At 43.7% G+C, this 22,093-nt stretch overlaps 1 protein-coding gene across 5 annotated transcripts in view; it reads right to left on the bottom strand.

The window, feature by feature from the left end:
* The window catches only part of lrp8 (low density lipoprotein receptor-related protein 8, apolipoprotein e receptor), a 160,862-nt gene that overhangs the window by 6,698 nt on the left and 132,071 nt on the right, over positions 1-22,093 (bottom strand). For 2 of the 5 annotated variants that reach the window (XM_068590083.1, XM_068590087.1), the window contains 8 exons: positions 20,329-20,553; positions 19,473-19,591; positions 17,816-17,955; positions 12,177-12,318; positions 8,981-9,133; positions 7,590-7,988; positions 3,820-3,888; positions 1,134-1,477 (listed from right to left, as the gene is read on the bottom strand). In XM_068590083.1, the coding sequence (XP_068446184.1) occupies positions 1,173-1,477; positions 3,820-3,888; positions 7,590-7,988; positions 8,981-9,133; positions 12,177-12,318; positions 17,816-17,955; positions 19,473-19,591; positions 20,329-20,553 (1,552 nt within the window). In that variant the 3' untranslated portion in view covers positions 1,134-1,172. Of the gene's footprint in view, positions 1-1,133; positions 1,478-3,819; positions 3,889-7,589; positions 7,989-8,980; positions 9,134-12,176; positions 12,319-17,815; positions 17,956-19,472; positions 19,592-20,328; positions 20,554-22,093 lie in introns of those variants that run through there. The other 3 variants (XM_068590085.1, XM_068590086.1, XM_068590084.1) reach the window with 3 other exon arrangements.

Genomic DNA, 22,093 nt, shown 5'->3' with positions numbered 1-22,093 from the left:
TGCCAATGATACCCAGAATTCTTTGCCTCCTTTCTCTCCGGAGCGACACAAAGCAGTCTGTGTTACCATGCCAACCGATCAAAGCGCCAGCCTCCCAACCCCCCTCTAATGCATTTGGGCTGCCCTTCCCCTCTGGCTTTCCAATACCTAAAAACAACAAATATATTCAACACATGTCATAAGTGTCCGAGACATTTAAGTGCAATTTTTTTGTGTGTGTGTGTGTGTGTGCAAATTACAGCTGGCATTGTTTTCCCGGAGACACTCGAGCGATTCTCAAGACGCTGTCGTCTGCTCCGGACTGTGCTCGCTTCTGATTTGTGCTCCCTTTGTTGAGCTCCCTGTCTTATTCGCGCTGTAATTAAGAAATAAAGTCAACTTGCTGTGAGGGAAGTGTCATGATGGTCACTACGTCGACTCTAAAATCCCAGTTATTTGCAGAATGGTCTCGTCCAGGGCTCCGCTGTCCTTTCAGTCATCTGTCTGAGGTGACTGTGAAGCCGGTCCTCCTCTTCCTCGCCTGACACTAAAACCCTTTTATTCTACGACCTCCAACGCCGCTGCAGAGGCCCCCCCCGTCACGCAGCTCTTATTTATATAGCCGCACTGCATCAAGACAGCGGGAATCATTTAAGCCTCAGTGCCCGTCTGATGTCTGAATGATCCTTTGTTATCATCTTTAGCAGCAAAACATAACAAAGAAACATCAAATTCCTCTCCGATAGGGACGCTACCTTGTGGCACACATTTTCTGTTGCCTAGTGACCGTGTTGAGAAATTAGTTTTTTTGCACGAGCTGCTTCTGTAAACGAGGACGACGCGCGATGTTCGGTCAAGAAAACGCTGGAACAAACACTTTCGGTCGCCGGGCAGACGAACACAATGCAACACAAAAGTCAATGTGACGGCTGGCTGGCAACGGAGACGCAATGGTGATAAATGCATGTACTGTTTGATTATGAATATGTCGGTGAAATACATGGCGTACTCGTGAAGGGCCCGCGTGTGTGCGCGGGTGTGTATGTTTTTTAGTGATCGCTGCAAAAATGGCGTGTGAGATTGTGGGCGTGCCCGTACAGCAAACAGGCGTTTCACAAACCCTGCTCGTCCTCCCAGACCCCCCCTCACCCCTCCCCTCCCCAAAAAATACTCCCAAAAACTCCTTCCTCCTCTCATTTGCCGCCGCTGGAGAGCATCGGTGCCCCCGAGTACCAGTGCGAGTTGCTGTCTGTGACGCCGCCCCCTAGAGGCAGCGCTATGAACGGCTGACTGTGGCCGCCACTCACTGCTGGGTACACGTGACCGATGGACTCGCTGTGCCGGCCGATGTGGATCTCGTCGTCGTCGTCCTCCGTGGTTTTGCGGTACACCGGGTTGTCGAAGTTCATGCTCTTGGTGTTCTTGCGCCGCCAGTTGCGCCAGACCAGGTAGCCGCCGGTGCAGAGCAAGCCGATGACCACTGTGGCAAGGATAGGGACTGCATGTGTTTAACACACACAACAACAACAACACACGGCGGGAGCGTTAACACAGCCCGGGGAGACACAGAGCGGCGCTGTAAGCACTCACACACACACACACACAACACACACCTTTATGCACCGAGGGCTCATTATTATCTGCCTTTTTTTTTACTTAATTGTATGTAATCTTATGCACACCTGTGGTTTGCAGGCAAATTAGTTTGTGTTCATTATGTTAAAGATGTAATTAAAAAAAGGACTATAAAGGATACCAATTACAAAATATATTCTTTTGATATTTTGTATTGTCATAAAAAATATATATTTTTAATTAATTCAAGACTCTTAGAGTGTGTGAAACTAGATGTTTGGTAAAATCGGATAACAATGAGCCTTCATATTTTTTCACATCCCTTCCATGACATTCCTATTAAGTCTCAATCTTCCAGAATGATCAAAATGCATAAACATGAATGCACATGCACAAATAGCAACAATGAATCCCTGCATGCGCCATCACACACCCCACATCCACACACTCAAACACAAGTACGTTATTATTTTACACTCGACCGGGGAAGAACATTAACCACAATCGGTTTTTGGGGTGGAGTAACACACGAAGAAAGGGAAGGAGGATATTTGCGATAAGCTCCGTCTCTCTCTCTCTCATTTCATTCCCATATCAGCATGACTGCCGAGCTGCCCTTTAGGACCTGTGTGTGTGTGTGTGTGTGTCTGTGTGTGTCTGTGTGCAGACACCAACAGCCAAGCCAGAGGTTTGTCAATGAGGAGAGATAAAACAAGTGTGTGGGTGTGTTTTTGTGTGTGCATGCCCACGTCCGTAGATGTGTCTGCATCCCTTGTGGAAGCCCCGTCTAATTGCTCTTTTGTCGGATAGGCACTTGAGATCCCTGTGCGACTGGGTTGGAAACCCCAGATCATCCTTTGTTCTTTTCTAAATGCTCACTGGTTTAAAAAAAAACAAAAAACAGAAGGGAAAAAAAAGCACCAGCTTCTGTGTCATTTAGAAAAATTTCACTCCAATTAGAGAGCGGCATAACAGCCTGACTTTGGCTAAATACTGATAATCATTGTTGGACTGTTTCCCCTGGTGGAGCGCTGGGTGGGCGTGGTGCATTTACGGATGCGAGGGGAGAATTGGGGTACAGAAATCTGGCCCTTGTGGACCTCCACCAATAATTAACGTTTCAAAGCTGCCAAAAAAAAAAAAAAAAAAAAACGCAGAATGGGAGGGTGGGATTTATGGCTGCAATGAATAGCACGAGGACAGAATGAGAAATGGAGTGGAAAGGGTTAACCGTCTCCGGGGTTGTTTTAATTAGCTGATATCTCGAACGAAAAGAGGAAAAAAAGAAAAAAAAATTGCGTTACGTTGTTTTGGTGCTCCCATAATTCATCAAAGTATTCAATATTAGGGATGAAAGAGATCTCAATTAGCGACATATGCTGCTACTATGAGGTCATTTGGACATTCGGCTGATTTCTCGGTTAGGTTATGCATGAAAGTATTACATATTTCCATAAAATTAGATTATCATTTAAATGAAAGCTAATAGAAGAGATTAGCGTTACTGAGCTGGTTTGATTGGAGGAACTTGCGTTTCCTTATATATTGCATTGTAGTGTAGGCCTAATAGTGTTTCTTCTACAATAATGTTATTTCCCAGGTCAATATTTCCACCGCTACAGAGACAAAAACACCATTTTATTACATTACGCCCTTTTCCCTCGGATTCAAAATCTGATTCCAGCGACCATGTAACCCGCTGTTCGTCCACCGGGTCGCTCAAATAGGTGGATTGATTGCGGTGTGAGCATACTGCATGATCTGAGTGGGAATATGAGCTTCATGTTAGAACAGCTGGTCAAATGTGATGACAAAACATGACCTGAATTTTCCCATTTGCTCAGATCTCATTAATAATGACATAATGTGCACATTACAAAGGATTGGCCATCGCTGGCTGACGAGCTCGCTGGCCCATAATGGCTTTTTCTAGCCGTAGGCAAGGAGGATATTGTTGGATAACGCTGCGGCTCACTAGATTTTCTCAATTACTAAACAGTACATTTGTGCTCAGACATCAGCTGAAACCGACATATGACTTCCATGTTCAAAAGAAAGCAAATTGTTGCTGTTAAATCTGAAAAATCCCAGAATACAAACGCTCACACACACACACGCACACACACATGCAGCCAGTCAAATAAAAATACACGTTCCCGCTCGACATGCAGGACTTGAGCGACAAGCGGAGACGGAGAAGCGAGGAGGGAGAAGCAGGCGAGCAGAAAGCAAAGGCAACGCAGCGAGAAGGTAAAGACTACTCACCGATAGGAATGACTATCCCCAGGACGGCCACAGTGATGTTGTTACCTATGAGGTAGTGATCACTCGCAGCTGAAATGAAGAAGAGAAAAAGGAAGATAAAATGAAGCACAAGCTTTCCAAAAAGAGAGAAATACAAGTCTGAAGCATCATGTTGGGGGAAAAAACGACGTCTTTGCATAATATAAGGGCAGAGAATCAATCAGACTTTTGGACCGCTCACTGCCTTTTTTTAAAAATAAATAAAGATATGAAATGCAGATGAATCATACCAGGATGCCATACAAATGCAAATGAGATGCGTTTCAATACAAGACGAGACAAATGCAATTCCAGGAAGTAATGCATCCGAATTTGCACTAAAAACTGAGATACATTTTTATTTCGGAAGCAATGCGACTTTCAGTGATAGTTGACTGACCTTGAGAGTTCATTTAAGCACAACTTTGTGTCTCAAGGCACTCTTTTTTTCCCCCATGTCTTCATGTTGTGTCACAATGCAACACAGCGTACGTGCATCCAAGAGATGCCTTGTGTCCGTACTCCCCTTCAACTCTCACCCCGAACAGGTCGCTGAGCAGCGTGGCACTAATCCTGCTCCCAACCCGCCCATTAGCAGCCGGCTAGCCATTAGCCAAAGTGTGATCAGATGGTTATAATGAAGTCTAGTGAGGAAGATTAACAGAGAAGATCACAGCGCTGGCCGCGCATACTGATTGGCTCATTTCGAAAGAGACTCCGTGTAGTCACATGCATGGAAAAGGCTCAGACGGGAGGTGACGGACATACAATTAAGAGATACTTTCTCTCACAAATACAATCATAGGACGAACTCCATTGAGATAAATGCGAGCACACACACACACACACACACACACACACACGCGCGCACACACACACCAGGCGATTCGACTTCTGCGTGAGCAGTGGAGCGTCAGAGTCCTGAGTCAGCAGAAGTGAATTGGGCTTTTCTCAAAGTATGAGTGACATCCAAAGGGTCCTAAGACTCCAAAAGGCGGATTAATAGAATCTTATTAAAGCAGCAGTTATGAGCAAAGCAGTCTTGGAAATTGAAGGCAAAGAGAGAGAAAGCTGTAAAAAAAAAAAAAGGAGAAAAAAGTCTCAATTTCATTAAGACTATTATTGCTGGAGGGATTTTAAGTTAAAAATAATGTGCTGTTTGAATGTGAATATGTCCATATTTATAGCCCTAGACATGGCTCCTTTAAATAATACATTATTATATTGTCTACAGTCGACAAGAGATAAAGTCAACAGATAGTAATGTAAATATGAATTGCTTAATAATAGATTTTTTTATGGTTGTGACTGTCTTGCACGTTTATTTCATTTCAAATTTCATGTTTGGCCTCAAAGATTATCGCCATGAAAAGGGAAAATCAGTCTAAAGTCTCGGTTAAAGTGGCCACAATTAAAGGGCAGTTTCACGCATTTAAAACAATACTCACATGCATTAAAACCGTTTTTTTTTTTTACTGTTATCATTTAAACATCCTTCCCTAACGCACATGGAAGTGAGAGGTGACTTCATCCACAGTCCACATGATCTGTGCAAAAATGTCTTCCTGAAATCATCTGATTTGTCTCTCAAACTTCAGATAAAGCTCAGGAAACATCGGTGGACTCTGTCTTACACTGACAGCACATTATGGATCTCTTTCGGTCCAAAAGGAACAGCAAGCAAAACCTGCTTCACTGTTCAAATGAACACCGATCCTTCTAACGGGGAGATTTCTTGCCGAAAGATGAGCGCACGCCGGCATCAGGAGTAAAGCTCCAAATGTGTAAAAAGCACAGACGGATTTGGGCTTTTGTGTACCAGCTGCGGTTTGTATTTTATTCCTGAAGCTCCTGGTTCTTCCTCCCATTCGCCGCGCCAGCTGCAGCGCCGCACATGTGGAACAGCTGATGCCGGCACACTTGACAGTGTGCACTGAGTTGAAAATGATTACACACGGCCCGTGGGTTCGGAGACGCAGTCTTGCTCATGCCCCATTTTCCCATCCGTGTCTGCTCCACCTCTCATCTGGAGCACTTGTGGTGTGGCGAGGAGGCTGACAACTTCAGAGACGAGAGGAAACACACTTCTTAGTAACTCGGAGAAAACCAACCCCCCCTCCACCCACTGCCCTCCCCCCATCGTCCCCCCCTCCCCAAAGTGGTGAGACGAGCTGGAGCAGCCCTTCTCTTCAAGTCCCAGAAAATCACTTTCTCTCCCTCCTGCCTCTTTGCCATCCCGTCTTTTCTTGTAGCTGTGAATGCTGTGTTCCCTCCCAACTGAGTCATTTCACAACTCCCATCCTCCCCGTCCTGGACCGTCATGTTCCTTTTACTGTTCTTTTTTTTCCCCCCTCGCTGGCCTCTTAATTGTGTTCCACTGTACCTTCTCATTTGACAATCATTAGTTTTTACTCCCCACTGCCACTTTATCTGATTCATGTCGCCATTCCCCACCGTGACTCTCACGGTTCCTCCAACTCTCAAACCCACTTTCATTATATACGTCCTTTCTCTCTTACCCCCCCCCACCCCCCCCCGTCTAGCTTGTCCAATCTCACTCCTTGCTCTGCGGGTTTCTCAATATAATAAGAAATGTCTTTGATGTAAAAGCAATATTGCCAAATCTGAGCACATTTTCTTGAACTTTTTTAACGATCTGCTGAGCAGTAGGCTATGTCGCTCCAGTATACGACATTGACTTCAGGTTCTTTTTGAGGATGTTAGTATGAATCAGGCAGTTTTGGACATTGTTTTACCGTTAAGTCTGAAAAGAGTGATGCAATGGTATTGCAGCGATATACATAAAGAAATGCACACATCCACATTTTAGGTCAATGCAAAAAAAAAAGCAATTTAGAAGATTTTTGTTGTTAGTTACTATTATCGGTAAACACTGACTTTAGGACAATTGTGTCTGTAGTTTGACACTTACCTATATTTCATGTAAATGTCCATGTAGCAACGGCCAGAACGATTCAAACTGAAATAGCAGATGTATGTAGCATGTGCTGTGAAGCACAGTGGTTTATCATTGTAGCTTAAGGATTCTTCCTCACTTCCAAATATACTCAAAGTCTTTTGCCTGGATTTGTAAAGCACTGTTTCTGCTATTTTAAGCCGCTGTCATTATTTGTCTGGGACTACAAACTGTAAAGTGGTTTTGTTTTGTGGCCCGGAAAGCTGGAATTGTTGCGTGAGCGAGGAACGCTGCCAGTCTGAGAGAGAGAGAGCGAGTGCGAAAGAGAGGAGCAGAGAGAAAAGACGGAGAGAGAGAGAGAGAGAGAGAGAGGCTGTCAGAAAGTGAGGATGAGTTATGAGAGGTGTGAGGGGAGAATGGAGGGGACTGTCGTTTGTTAGTTCTGACAGCTCTGTTACACACTGCTCATGGGGGACCGACCACAAGCAGACCGAGAGATACACTTGTGAGTATGGTGTGTGTGTGTGTGTGTGTGTGTGAGCAAGAGAGAACAGCAGAGAGGGACCGAGGACGACAGTAGATCGACAGATGGTCAGACACAGAAATGAAAGGGAAGTGAAGCCAGAGAGAGGAGGAAAACTGATGTGAGTAGTGGTTCTCAGCTCCCTGCTGTTTTCATGGCAGGTGGTAGCAGTAGTGGTGCTGGCAGCGGATCATTACAATCACGGAAAAACACACACACACACACACACACACACACACACACACACACACACACACGCTCTCGCGCGCGCTCACGTTCTTATGCACCAACCCTCCTCGCCGTGATCCTTACCTCTGTGGGAGAGGTTGGCGTTGCTCTCTCTCTGAATGCCATTGGCGGCCACCGGGCCCAGCAGCGGCGTGTGCGTGGAGGTGGACGTCTGACGCGTGCTCCTGAAGCTGGCCGCCTCCGTGCTCGTGGCCGCGGGGGTCCGAGGCCGCTCCGTCGAGGTTCTCCTGGGGGTCTTGGGAGCGGCGGGCGTCGTCAGGCGCCTGCTCGCGGGCCTGAGCGTCGTAGCTGCGGAGGTGGCGGTGGAGCTCGTGGTGAAGGTGGCGGTGGTTGTGGGAGGAGTGGTGGTGGTGGTGGTGGTGGTGGTGGTGGGAGCCGTTGTGCCAGTTGCAGTGGTCGTTGTCGTGGTCGTGGTGGGCGGTGCGGTGGCCGGAGCAGCTGTTGTGGTTGCTCTGGGTCGAACTGCGGCAGAGAAACGGGACGATACTCGTAAGCAGTTGGGTCATTACGTGAAGATGCTAACAGCAACGACTGCTGTTGTCTGTGCTGGGTGCTATAAAAATATGGGAAATGAAATTATGATAAGATGCCTATAAATCCCCTGAGCTTTAAACAGGCGACATAAGAGACATAAACCAGGCAGCAAGAGGAACGTAATAGCATTCTAGGGCCCATTTTATCAAAACTTAAAAAGAGCTCAGCAGTCCAAAAAGTGTGTGTGCAAACATTGTTTCTCTCTCTCTCTCTCTCTCTCTTGCTCTCTGCACACACTCGTCATGTTCCCGCTCCCGTCTTTTCTCAGAGGGATTCCCTGAACGGTGGCCTACATACATCATCATCTATCTTTCTCTGCACCTGCTCTACATGAAATGCAAAGCAGTGCGGGTCCATTAAGGACAACAACGCCTCAGGCTGGGGAAACGGCCGAGTGGGGGAAATAATGGAGGTGTTGTCGGGTAAGCTGAGGGGCCAGCTTCCAAAGATAGCGTTACTTTAGGCGCAGGTCTAATATTGTCTTTGGCTTTTGAATCAATCATACAATACTAATAATAATACAATAAGATAATAGTGGGGATACCTACAGTATATGGAAAGTTACAACTCTAGCACTGACACCGATAAAGAAATGAGTTTGTCTCGCTGTGGTGAGAGCAGAACCATATTTTTCACATTTCCTTCGGCCTATAACGCCATGGGAAATATTTCCCATGGCCGCCCATGAATAAGACTGGATAGCACTAAAAATACTGAATAGTTGAAAGGAAAAGGTATGTATTAATTCATATTTATGTGGACTGCTTTTGGTGTTTAATATCTCCATGACCTGGCACTCCATCATGGCTCTGTAATTGCAGCAATGTGGACTTCATGTGACATTCCTCAGCACAATCCCTTTAATGAAGTGTGCTGCTGGACTCCTATGATTTATTGGTTTCAGAGTGTGAGCGCGTTACCCATAGCGCAGCGCCTCATGTCTGGTCCCAGCTCCATGCCGTCAGCACAGGCGCAGGTGTACTTGGGAGAGTGGTCTGTGATCTGCGGGGCCTTCAGACACAGGTATTCACAGCCCCCGTTAGGCAGACTGCCCATGTTGCAGGTATCTGGAGCTTCAGAAACATAAGCAGACAGAAAATGAGGATTAACCTTTTGAAAACCCGCGTGCGAAAATCCTCCCGCGCCAATTCAAAGTCCCAGCATGCCCCATTCAGATAATCTTTTCACAGAAAATAAGTTATTTTTCCCATTTTTGAACCGAATGACAGGTTTTTTTTTGACAGAAACGCCTTCGTAACAGACCAAGGCTTTGTTTTATTGTGATTTTTGTTGCAGATTCCGATCCTTTAGGTCCTAATCTTTCCAAAAAGGTGTGTTATTCACCGCTTGAGGAGGCATTTTTGGGGAATCTGGCTCATATCATGCTGGATGTTCATAGTTATTATCAAAATATCTTTTAAAAGTGATTTTTTTTTAAGTCAAGAAGAAAAGGCCCAGTCTTTTTATCGAGGCAGTCAAAATAGTATTGTTCTACGTACTACATATTAACCTCATAGTGTATCACACTGAATAACAACATGAAGTACTGCATTTTAAAGCATTATCTAGGCTGCTGTATTTATTTCACAAGCTTCTTTTTTTTAGGCCTAATGAAGAAATGCGAAGGTTGTCGAAAGCCAAGAGTGTCAAAACTTCCTTTTTTTAATCTCTGCACTCAAGTGAAAAATGAACATGTATTTTCTCAACCCGAGTCTCAACGTTATGGATGTGGGGGAAGCATCAGAAATAGGTCAAGTCGCGGTCAATTCTGCCTCCTGACTTGTGCGTAGTATTAAAGAGCAGCACATCAGAGGAATCACCAGCCATCGGGGAAAGCAGCAACATCACTCACGACACAGGGAGATTTTAATAAACTGGGAAGAGGTTTGTGCCGGGTGTACAATATGTCAACATATCAAGTGTGTAGTACGAAGAGCTGTCATAATTAACCTCCAAATATATTCAATTCATGCCGTCATTATTTTTTGGGGTAAAAGCGAGTCTTTGAAATGCCGAGATGCATTATGACAACACATTTAAAATCCTACGCTGAGGGAAGAAGGAGGCAGAAAGGTGGAGGAGGAGAAGAGTGAAACAGGAAAGAAATCCAAGAAACAGGAAGGGATAGAAATGAAAGAAATAATACAAAATGACAAGGAACACAGCAGAGAGGAAAAATAAGTAAAGGACAGAAGAGAGTGAGATAACATTTTGCAAAATGATGATTTTGCAATAGCTCCAGTGTCCCCTGCTCCCTTGGGTCTAGAATAAGAACCAAAACATCAAACCTCGGCTTCAAAGCACAGCTGGATGGACAAAACTAAACTAAACTAAAAAAACACACACCAATGAGAGGAGAGTAAAAGAGGCTTTTAGAGGTGTGGATGAATATTAAGGCAGCCAATCACTCAGTAATGACTTTCTTATTGCAGGTTTTGTTTAGATGAGCATATTAACTAAAACAAATATATGAAAAGAAGGAGCTAAGACTGTTTCTAGAGGAGCAACAGTTAAGTTTCCAACAGTCTATATTCACAATTTAAAGTAAGTACTATAATATATACAAGTGTCAACAACATGAATAACATTTCTCGGTGAGGTTTATGAAGAACCCAGACAGTCTCAGTCATTCCTCCGGTTCTCTACCATCTTGTCCTATTTTTGTCTGTCAACCTGGCTGCTTTGTCTCAGCCGGCAGAAAAGTAGCCGACGGTGCACGCTGTGCCTGTGTGAACAGCGGCGGCAGATGAGACGGAGGCGATTGAATTAGGTTTCACTTTTGTTGACATGCCCGTGGCGTTGCACAGATGTATAAAAAACAAGTATTAGCTTTTTACAGTACAGTAACAAGTGTATTGCTGTCGTCAATTTGAGTAATCTTCACCAATGCCAGCGACCTGCTGGCACTTCCTGTGTGTGTGTGTGTGTGTGTGTGTGTGTGTGTGTGTGTAGTTGCAGGAGCTCAGTCTGACAGAGCAGAGGATAATAAATGACCGCATAACATTAAAAAGCGCTAATAAAAAGCACCAGTAACCATGAGGCGTATCAATACTACAATCTTTAAATACTTAGCATCTTTTAATACTGGCTTTTGGAACGCATCCTTATCTTCAGATAAGATAAAAAGCAAAGAAACATGGCGGGAAACCAGAGGATGACCCGCTCCCTAGTAAGATGTAAACGTCTATTTCTAAGCGAGGGAGAACATAACAATTCTTAGTTTCGGCTGATTCTACATTACATTACATTTAGCTGACGCTTTTATCCAAAGCGACTTACATTTTTGCGCTATACACCTTAGACACAGCAACGGGGAGCAATTAAAACCTAATATTATGTATATTATATTTAATATATGCTAATAACTGCCCCCCTAAATGGTATACACTGTTCCTTTAATTCTGTAATGTCTGCTTGAGCAGAACTCTTGATTTATTGATGAGAGAATGCAATTAGCTCCCTGCGGCACTCAGACAAGACTGTTTTGAGTTCTGAGTGAGGGGAGAAAACAAAGCATGAAAACACAGACTCACATAAGCAAATTGCTCTCGCACCCACACACGCACACACACACACACACACACACACACATACAAATGCTTAACTAGCAAGCTCACACGCAAGTGTTCACTTGCACACCTGGAAAATACGACATCAAAACACATGATTTGACACGCTCAGCACGCACATCAGTCAATCGCACACGTCAGACTACTTGTGTATTATAATAAGTGTATTATAATAAGTTTAATAAGTGGATCCTTTGGTCTGCACATGGAAAATCCACGTCTTTGTTACCAGGAAGTGCAATGTTGAGGGAATATTTTTCTTTAGTTATAGTTAAATGATCGTTATCCCCGACTGACAACACGGAGCTACGCTTTTTATTCTGTTTGATTAGACTTTTGCTCAGGGTGAAGTTTGATGTAGCTCTGCTGGGAATGAAGCGAGGTCTCCAAACTCCAGTATGAGCAGGCATGATTAGAGCCCATGACGTCCCAATTTGCAATGCAAGCCCGTCACCTGCAGCTCCTCATTTCATCACTTACCACCGTAGAAACAAAAAACAACAACAACTAAATATCCATGTCAAATCATCGTTGCTGCATGTCTTACCCTTGGGCTGCCTCTGTTCATGAAACACCACCAGGTCCAGGGGGTTGTTGAGGTGCTCTGCTACTTTCGCCACATCCTGTCCCGTCAGTCGGTTGACGCTGTATATCGCTTCGTCCTCCACGTCTGTCCAGTATATGCGATCCTGGATGAGAAAGAGCGTTAAACCGATGTTTTACACTGGATAAAAACATACATTCTAGTCTCTGAATCCTTCACTCTCCTTAATTTGTGAAGAAGAATTAAAGGATCAAGTTTCAAATGAAAATAAAAGCAAATATTCGAAGACCAAATGTAGTCATCAGAGGCAACGTTTGATGATATTTAGGTTTTTGAATTTACAATTTACTGTGGAGACTCATTTTAAGGATAATGGTTTATACTCGTTTCAACTTTAATTCAATTGTATTTGAAGGCAAATAAAAAATGAAAGGTTTGAAGACAAAAACATTATTTATTGAAGTGTGGCGGTTTAAACGGACTGAATAAGTAATGTGGCGATGTATGAGTGAGCGGTTTTAACTGTAGTCTCTGACACTCAATTATTGTTGAGCAATTAATACTTTTGGAAATATGTTTTATTAAAATGTAGCAGCCCTCCGTGCCTTGCGAGAGCTACTTATTAAAGTTGGTAATAAGCGATGACAATTGTGTTGATGAAAACAAATCATTTTCGCTGATAAGGTGACATGTCATTAATAAAGAAAGTGCAGGCGGGATTGGCTATTTGTTCATTCCAGTCTTCCTAATCATAATCAGTATTCAACTAGTTTAATAAAAAGAGAGGTTTGGCATCTTTAGGGGAGGAGTTCCTCTCGAGTCTCAGCGCACAGTGACATAATTGTGTTTTGGAAGAATGGTTTCTAGGTCAGTGTGCGTCACGTGAGGAACACGGAACATTCTTTATGGCGACTACACACAAAAATTGCTTCACATCCTCGCTCGACAAAGTAAAGGTCGTCTCTGGCCTCTCGAGAATCAATAGCTGCGTGTTTGTGTTGCACTAGTATGTCGTTTACATTCTATGCTCTGACTGGACTGAAGTAGCAGCTGTACTTCACACAAGGACTTTGTTCCCTTTCTAAAATTACAGTTTGTGTACCTTGAGAGCTGAATGCAGTTGAAATGTCTATTTTTTTTTTTTTTTAACAAGTCACAGGTTATTGAAAGTGTTTTAATACGACAATGGCGCCCAAGTTTAGTGTTGCATTCCTGAGTCTCTGCTGGAAAAAAAAAATGCAATTCCTCTTGTGGTGTACCTTGAAAGGGCAATTGCATAAAATTAATAAAATCCGCCATACAGGTACCATAGTGATGGTATCAGAAAACATACATTTAAAGGACATATGCACAGTAATAAGTACAGTGATGTGTTGCTGCCAGTGCAATAATCTGGCATAAAACTGCTACTAGTCAACATTTACTGGCCTTCCTGTTCATCCCTATTGTAAAAGTCCCTTGTGTGAAACAACATTTGTGCCTGTTTCTTTGGAAATATAGGAATAAATACTGCCAGTTCTGACCTGTGACATCATTCTCTCATCCTTCACTTTATCTGTCCTGCTGGATTTCTCTTGCTCTCTCTCTAACATTTCCTCCTGATTCTCTTTAGTGACCCTACAGTATCACAAAATGCACTGCAAATGGAAATGGCACTTGACTTGCATGGCAGCTGCAGACTGATCTAAGCAGACAGACATCAATTTAGAAAAACACAATGTATGAGAGAAAAGAGAAAACACACATGCGTTGTTGAGATCAGAGAAGGATTAAAAAAAAAATGATGAAGGAATAATTGAGGAGCTGAGTGTGACACAAAGACGAAACAGCAATGATGGTTCCGAAAGGCTTTTTTTCTTCTTCTTCATGGGTTGTGTTAACAGTTGTATGGTGTTGTTAAAAGGCAACGACCTCGGGGTCCAGCCACAGATTTGTCTGGTGTGTGTATATATGTATCTGTGCTATAATCCACACTCTCCATTTGTGCTGGACTATCAGTGGATTCAACCTCTCTCACCTTCTCCTTTCCCATCTCTCACTCTGCTCTCTATTGCCCCATCTCCCCCTCGCTCAGATTCAGATAACCTTTACCTACAGGCCTGTACTGAAACGATGAAAGACAAATATCAGCCATGTTGATAAAATAATACTCAAATCTATCCTTCCATCTCTCCCTTTGCCTTTCTGTCTCTGCGGACGTCTTTCTTTGTCTCCGCCAGTCTCCGGTTTTCTCTTTCAATTTCTCTGCCGTCAATCTCTGCATCCGCCACTTTTTCTCACCTTGAAAGCTTCAAACTGCAATGCAAGACTCCGAGAAGGTCATTGTTCTGCGCCGTGAGATCAAGGTGAATCTTCCACACACAGAACTTAAGATACATGCATACAAGAGCTCTCCTCAACATGGTATTGCATCACTTCAGTCAGAGCCGTCTGCGGCCGACAAGGAGACGGGACAACATCTAAATGACGTCTTCTTAGGGTCGAGCGGAGAACAGCTATTGATGATTTTGTCATATTTTGTCCCAGAAGAACCTCCTGCCAAACGCTGGGCCCCTCCTGACTGACACATCTGCCTGTTAGGGTTCGGGAGCTTCCCCTCATACTTAGATGTCGTGCCAGAATACTCGAAGTGAAAGCTCACACAAAGCCAACCCACTCAACTCGTGAAGCCTTTGATCGTTTGGGTTTGATTTGTATTTCTTTGTTGTATCAGCCCAAGTTATGCAAAAATAATGTAGGCATGGTGTTGAATCTGTGTTGGAATCAAATGATGTGAGGAAACATTTTGTGCTCATCTCCACAAAGCTGCAGGAGAGTATTAAAGTCTTCTTACACTCACGGTACACCCACACAGGAGTTTGTTTTTTTAGCTGATTAGACCTTTTATCTGGACATTCTCCTCAATATTGTGTTGATGCTTTGGCCCCACGTGCTTCAGTATCAATGTTAATTTGCATTTACATTCATTTAATTGACTCCTGTGTGAATTAAAGAAGGTTACAATTTCATCCATTTTGTGGTGAAAACCATTCATTTCAAAAGAATCGCCAAAAGCAAAGAATCTACAACTAAATTAACTCTGGTGAAGAAATTCATGCGTTGTTGCTAATTAGCCGTATAGCATAATTCACTTTTATTCAACCCACAGTGTGAAAAAACTGTTCCACAAAAGAGCAATGGTTTACTGGCTGTTATGAGACAGTGATTGATGGGACAAGTACAGCTTTTGAACACACGGTGTGAACACATTGTCTCGTCAGTAACAAGCTAATGAGTTCGCTAACTGACCGCAAGCAAGCCTGATAGCTTGGAGAGGCTATATTTTCCCTCTTTATAGAGAAAACTGGTAAACTGTTGACTAAAAAAGCGATTGTGACGACTAGTGCTAGCCTAGCTGTGCCGGCCAGCGTGCTAACTGTTAGCGCCAACCAGTCATGCCAGCTAGTTCCTGGCCCGACCTACTTCGCATAGAGGAGCGACCGCCACAACATAGCTCCGCCCACCTTCAACCTCAGCAGAGGTCTAATCAAAAAGAAGAAATGGAAACACCAGTGAAACCCGAATAACTCCTCATACCGTGTTGAGTTTATGCTAAAAGGACCCATTTGCACCATTGTTTTTCTTTCTTGCCTCATTGTGTTTATTTCCATTAGCCAGCTCGTCTCAGCTTCTCCTCTAAGAGGGGATAAACAAAGTAATGAAAGTAATGCAGTGACACTAAAGCTGGAGAAAGAGAAACATTACTCTCCGCATGCCTCTGCAATCCACGTTTCCTCGGGGCTTGGTGTCGAGGCAGGGGGTGTGGACGCAGACCGGATGGGTTTTTATGTGTGTGATTTTGGTGGTTGCCGTGTTCAAACTTTGATGCACGAACCTCCTGCATCTTTCTACCGCGGCGTTAAGAAACCTTAGCACATCCGGATTGATGTGAAGTTTGCAGATGATATGCTCAAGTGGAATGACTAACATTCACTCGATCATTCAGCAACATGAAAGGCTGTGCGGGCCATAAAATACACTTTAAAAGTCACATTTGTGAAACTTCATATCTTTCACATGCTCCGCTATAGTACGCGTGTACCTCTGTATTGAAAAGGGAATGCCGAGGAGTGGTGATTAATTAAAGCTTATCTATGATGGCACGAGGGGAAAGGTTCAAATCAGTCTTTAGTCATAATAATTGGTTATTACATGTTATTTCTCTTGTGTTCCCACTTTAATGCTAAGATTACGGGTCATGTAACTTTCTGTGATAACACTGGATATATCGTATATCTGCATGAAACTTTCGGTTTTGTAAGTAGAGAAGCTGGAGACTGGGAATAGTTTTGACATTAATGCTAAGCGACTAAAATCACCTGAAACCCTCAGTCTACAATGAACAAAATGTCAAACGTCTGCATATACGTCTACTCAATTATTTCTACCTTTCTCAGGCAAAAGTGTCGGTTTTTCATTTCCTCATCCTCATGTCAATAAATACAGTGAACAGTGTCACACAGACTTAGACTCAGAGTCAGAAGAGCTCCACCGAGGATCATTTCCCAGAAAAAGACACAAAATACATTAAAATGCCAATTAAGGTGCAGTGTTTCAGTTCACAACTCAAATTTCCAAAGAAACAAACTTCCCATCATCGGCCTGTTGGGACCAAGACAATCTGCTGCACCGCTAAAGGAATTTTAATTTGTTCTGTATCATAACCAGAACAAAACAAAGACCAGAAGAGCCGATGGCTATTAATCTCCAGGGATGAACTTTCACAGCCGGCCCGAAACGTTGGTTTCCTTCCTCTTTTTTTTTTTTTTTTTCACACATACCCAAGCACACATGCAGGCACACTCAGCTGGACATGATGGATGTCCTCTCTTCCCGTTGTTTCTCATCATCTCAGTGTGTGCAGCAAAGAGAAGAATGGAGAAAGCACTTCCTACCGATCACATTTAAACTCTTCCTCCTCCTCCTCTTCCTCCTCCCACCACATTATCTATAGTTGATGGGCTCTAAGAGACAGACTCAGTCCTGCCTCAATAAATAAACCCAAATTAGTTTTATCGATCGCAGTACTCTATTGTGACTCTATACTGGTCAGCATTTGAAAAGATGACTCCTTCTCTGTGTTTATCTTGCTAAAACATCTCCAGCTCTCATCCGTTACCAATCAAACTCTCAGGCAAGATAGTCAGCCAAAGATGAAAACATGTAGATAAAAATAACAGCGACAACTAAAGTCCAACGGTTAAATTTGTCTCACCAAAAATCTAAAAATGCATTGCTAAGAAGGGAATCAACAAACAAGATATGAGGAGTGTCACCAAGGAGGCAGAGATAAGTAAGGACTATTTTTCTCTGTCCATCAACATTCGGAGGTCAAATAAGGATATATATATATATATATATATATATATATATATATATATATATATAAACTAAACACAACATAAAAAAGCTACCTTGAGGAAAGGACACCAATCTAAAACCTCTGATGCGCTCTGGAACATGAGAAAGACTGAAGAAGTAGCACTTTATATATAAGCTACCTGTGGTTAATGGGAAAACGTTGAAAAGCATGGCGTGCGACGCCTGACTCATTTTGCAAAGGCGCCGCTGGTCGCGCAAGTTCTGAGGCTTTTATTCCGTACCTCGAACACGCTGAGGGCGAAGGGGTGGCCCAGGTGGTGAAGGGAGGACAGCAGCACTTTGCGGTTGTCCCCGTTCAGATCCACACTCGACAGCAGGTGCAGCTTGGAGTCCACCCAGTAGAGACGCCTGTTCGACAAGTCTGAGAAGATGGAGGAGAGAGAGAGAGAGAGAGAACAAGACCAAGGAGGGAGAGATGGAGCGAGAGAGGTCATTCCATGAGAAAAGGCCGAGGGTGAGAGGTATATGAATGTAATGGCTCAGTGGCCACACCATCAATCTTCTTTGACGTGACGGCTGAGGCCCTGCACTGAGAACACAGATGTGATTGTAATATTGTCGGTTGACTTCTTTGCAGGGGGGAGAAATATATGTGCCCTTGAGCAAATTGATTAGTCTTGCTGGACTTACGTTAAAGGAACACTTTGCTGTTTTTCTATTCTATCACCATGGATCGGCCCGCAGTGCTTTTTCGGACTACATTTTTGTGCTCCTGCTAAAGATCCCTAAGTAACGCTTTGGTTAACATGGACATTGAGATTATAGATTCCATCAAGTTTAAAGGCAAGGGACATAATCCAAGTTTTTCCTTGTTTTTTATCAGGCGTGCATCAATGCATTTCAAATGGTCGCTTTACTTTTATTGAATTCAGCATTTGCAGTTAAAATCTTCTTGCTGTGCTTTTTTAAAAGGTTAATACTTTTGTTTTCAATACATTAATCCCGTTTGACCCTCAGGTTAAACGTGATGAGAATATTTTGGTTTTTCTTGTACAAACATTTCAGATTTGCACAATACTGGAACAACACTGTGAATTTTAAATAACACAATAAACTCTCAAAAACATCTACTGGAAAAAAAGGAGTTTGATATTATTTACTTATTATTATTAAATATTACGGAACAGGCAAGTCCGCTGACTGAACTGAAACCAAAATATCTGATTTAATATCATCTAAAAAAGAACAGAAAAAAATCCAGTTATTATTTTTTATTCACAACTTCACCTCTCCTCACTCAACTGTTTTGTTCGCTGCTCTGTATGAAATCAATGGCCGCGGGAAAATAAACCCCCCTCCATCCTCCCCCTTCTCTCACAGCGGTCTGGCCAACGCTCTCATTCGCCCTACTCTAAAAAATAATTTGTTTTCATACAGATGTAGTGACACCTCAATTCCACAGAGTGTGGCAAACTCCGAGCCTCTCTTTCTCCTCGGGCAAGGGCAGCTGAGAGAAATTGGCTGGTGCCGCGGAGGGAGATGAAAGGGATGATGGGAGGTATTGACGGCAGAGAGCGTCGGGCTTATTAATTCGGCCCGTGTTCGCCGGCTTGATTGATGAGAGCCAGACACAAACTGAGCTATAACAATAAGAGCTACTTACGGGTTTGCAGCACCCCTGGACTGTTTTCCTCTCTCGGCCCTTTGCCGTTTGTCTCTGTGGTCGTCTGTTTCTTTGTGTTGGATTTACTCAAATCCATTTTTTTTTTCCATCTCTCTCCAAAAGCAATATCAGTATTATAACTTTGTTTATAAAGTTGATCTCAGAGCTGATTGATTTTCTCTCTTCCCCTTCCCTCCCCCGTATCATCTTATATTGTTTTCCTGCCTTTTCCAATGAGCCTTGCATGGTTGAAAGATGTCTCTGTCCCTCCTTACCCAGGGTGATCCCATTGGGCCACTCGATGTGTTCGGCCACCAGAACTTGCCGGTCCACTCCGTTCATACCGGCCTTCTCAATTTTAGCCTGACCTCCCCAGTCTGACCAGTACATAAACCTGCGGAAAGACACATTCAGTACCAACCAGTCAGACCTGAGCGTCTCCAATTCAGTGAAACAGATGAAATATGCAACGTCATAGTCAATCTTTTAGATGACAACTAATATGTGACCGGATCTAACGTCTCCTCTATCGCACAATGTCCGTGTCTGACTCTCCATCTCATCTAATTTTCTCTACAAAATCTAATTTAGCTTCTGAAGCGGGCTTTGAAGACACTAAAGGAAAGTTGATACTGTGCAAAACTCTATCTGCTTTTGGAAACTTGAACCACTTTTAAAGGTGTGTGTGTGCGTGTGTGTGTGTGCGTGTGTGTGTGTGTGTGTGTGTGTGTGTGTGTGTGTGTGCGTGTGTGTGTGTGTGTGAGTGTGTGTGTGTAAAGCTCGGCTTCATTTGCATGTATTTCATGCTACGGCAGTCTCGCTCTTTCTAGTTGTGAAAAGAGTCCTTTTGGGAACTCAAGGCATTGGAGACAAAGACTAAGCGGCAGATAAAGCAGACAGAAGTCACGTCTTATCTTCAAGTAATTGTTAAGCTGCTTAATCTCACAGACGGGTGCGGAGCTACAAATACTGTTGGTAAAAAGCATCATTTAGACAACCGGTCTTTTTCCTACTGGCTTGTCCAGCCCACATCTCACTTCCACCACCTCCATCCTTTCCTAATCTCTTCACGCTTTGTCCTTTCATCTAAAATCCCCCCCCCTCCTCCCCCTTAAACTTTTCCCTACTCACCCTTGGTGTGGATCCACTGCGATGGCCCGCGGCTCGCTCAACTCAGTGGCTATCAGCACTTTTCTCTTCCGGCCGTCCCCTGCGGCAACGGAGATGCTCTTGTTGCCGGAGTCGGTCCAGTAGATGTTCTTGTGGACCCAGTCCACGGCCAGGCCCTCGGGGGAGTGGAGCGAGTCGATGAGAGTCATCTGCTGCGACGCGTCACTGGCCTTGTTGATGTAAGCGCTGTTGAATGGTGGAGAGAGAACTGTGACAGTCAGGGATGTGGAAAAATCATGAAATACTCATTTTAGGAACAGGCATGAAAACGCAGGCATAAGACAACCTTTTGTCTCCTTTTCCTGTGAAGAAAGACTTTCTTTACTCTTAGTAATTCTATGTCAAGGGCACTAAAACCTGACACCTCCAAAGCAACCCTCAGGCCTCCCACAAAACATCACCTCCCAGGGAGAAATCGTCTGTCTGTTTCCATCAGCAGATTACAAAGCACTTTGTCTTCTTTGGTCCCTATCCCCCTCTGTGTCTCTCTGTCTCTGGTCTTCTTAATCCCTCTCCATTTTCCTCTTGCTCTCCACTTGTCTGTCCAATCGGTTGTCCCCATTTCTCCTTTCCATTCCCTCCTTAACATCCTCAGACGTATAGCACATCATTATCTTCACAATAGGGACATAAAACAAGACCATATAGGACAACCCAGTTAGGAGGTCGGTATATGCAACGCCCCAATTTATAGCCAATTTTGTCAAACCGTGCCATAATCGAGACGACAAGTACGGAAGGGAGGAGCGGCTTAAGCAAAGGCTGGCGAGGTAGTTGGAGCGAAAGATGAGGTGGAGATGGATGAGTGAGGAACTTGGAAGCAGCTTGCGTAGGTAATTGGCTGTGTTACTGTTTCCCACCGCATTCGTGTGTGTGTGTGTGTGTTTGGGGGTCTGCTGCCGCCTTGTGATGGATAATCTGAGGCGTTTCTCTAGTGTCCCAGGGTTAATAACATGGACCCAACACCTGTCTCACACACACACAGCAAATTAAAATGAGGCCTGGAGCTAACTGGACGTGGATGAAATCCCTCATGTCATTGGTGCAACAGCGGTCTATTTAGGAACTGTAAATGACAGTGAGGGGATGAAAAAAACATGAAAGCATACCACCTTGAGACCTGTATTGTAAATTATAGTCAATGAAATTCCTCTTTCAATGCAAGAATCACATCATAATCACTTTTTACAGACCTAGTGTAGATTATTGTGGGCATATTATGCATAACATATAATACACTTTTAGTTGAAACTATCTTGATAAACTGGGATGAACAGGTCAGAGGGATGAATATAGTGCAGACTGGAGTAAGATAAAAAAAACAGAGACTGATGAGTCTGAGACCACTGAGCAGATTGCTTCTTTAATTGGCTGTATTATTGTTTGCAGCAGACGTCTCCATCACGGGGAAGGAGTTAGCAAGTCATCGACCCGTAGCTCGCTAATCGCTATGAATTAGTCTGGAAAACCACACCGTCACAGCGAGGGACAATGAGGATGAATCACTTTTCAATACACAGCTATTTCTGTTTTGTGAAATGCTCATCGGAAGAAAAAGTGCCGCACTGGAAAGTAAGTAACGCTCTGGTGAAAGGTGGGATGAATCATGTCTGTAGCGTTGAGATTCAAGGTGTTCAGCCATTTAAAACAGGAAAGTATCCTTGCCGCATTATATATGAGGAATAAAGTAATGAAGATGTACAAAGAACCACCACAGTCGACTCAG

Source organism: Clinocottus analis, unplaced genomic scaffold (assembly GCF_023055335.1).
Source record: "Clinocottus analis isolate CAN_PGR_092001 unplaced genomic scaffold, fCliAna1.0.p SCAF_23, whole genome shotgun sequence".
In the NCBI taxonomy this organism is placed as follows: Eukaryota; Metazoa; Chordata; class Actinopteri; order Perciformes; family Cottidae; genus Clinocottus; species Clinocottus analis.
Note: the sequence above shows the minus strand (reverse complement) of the source record. Positions and strands in the feature narration are given on the sequence as shown.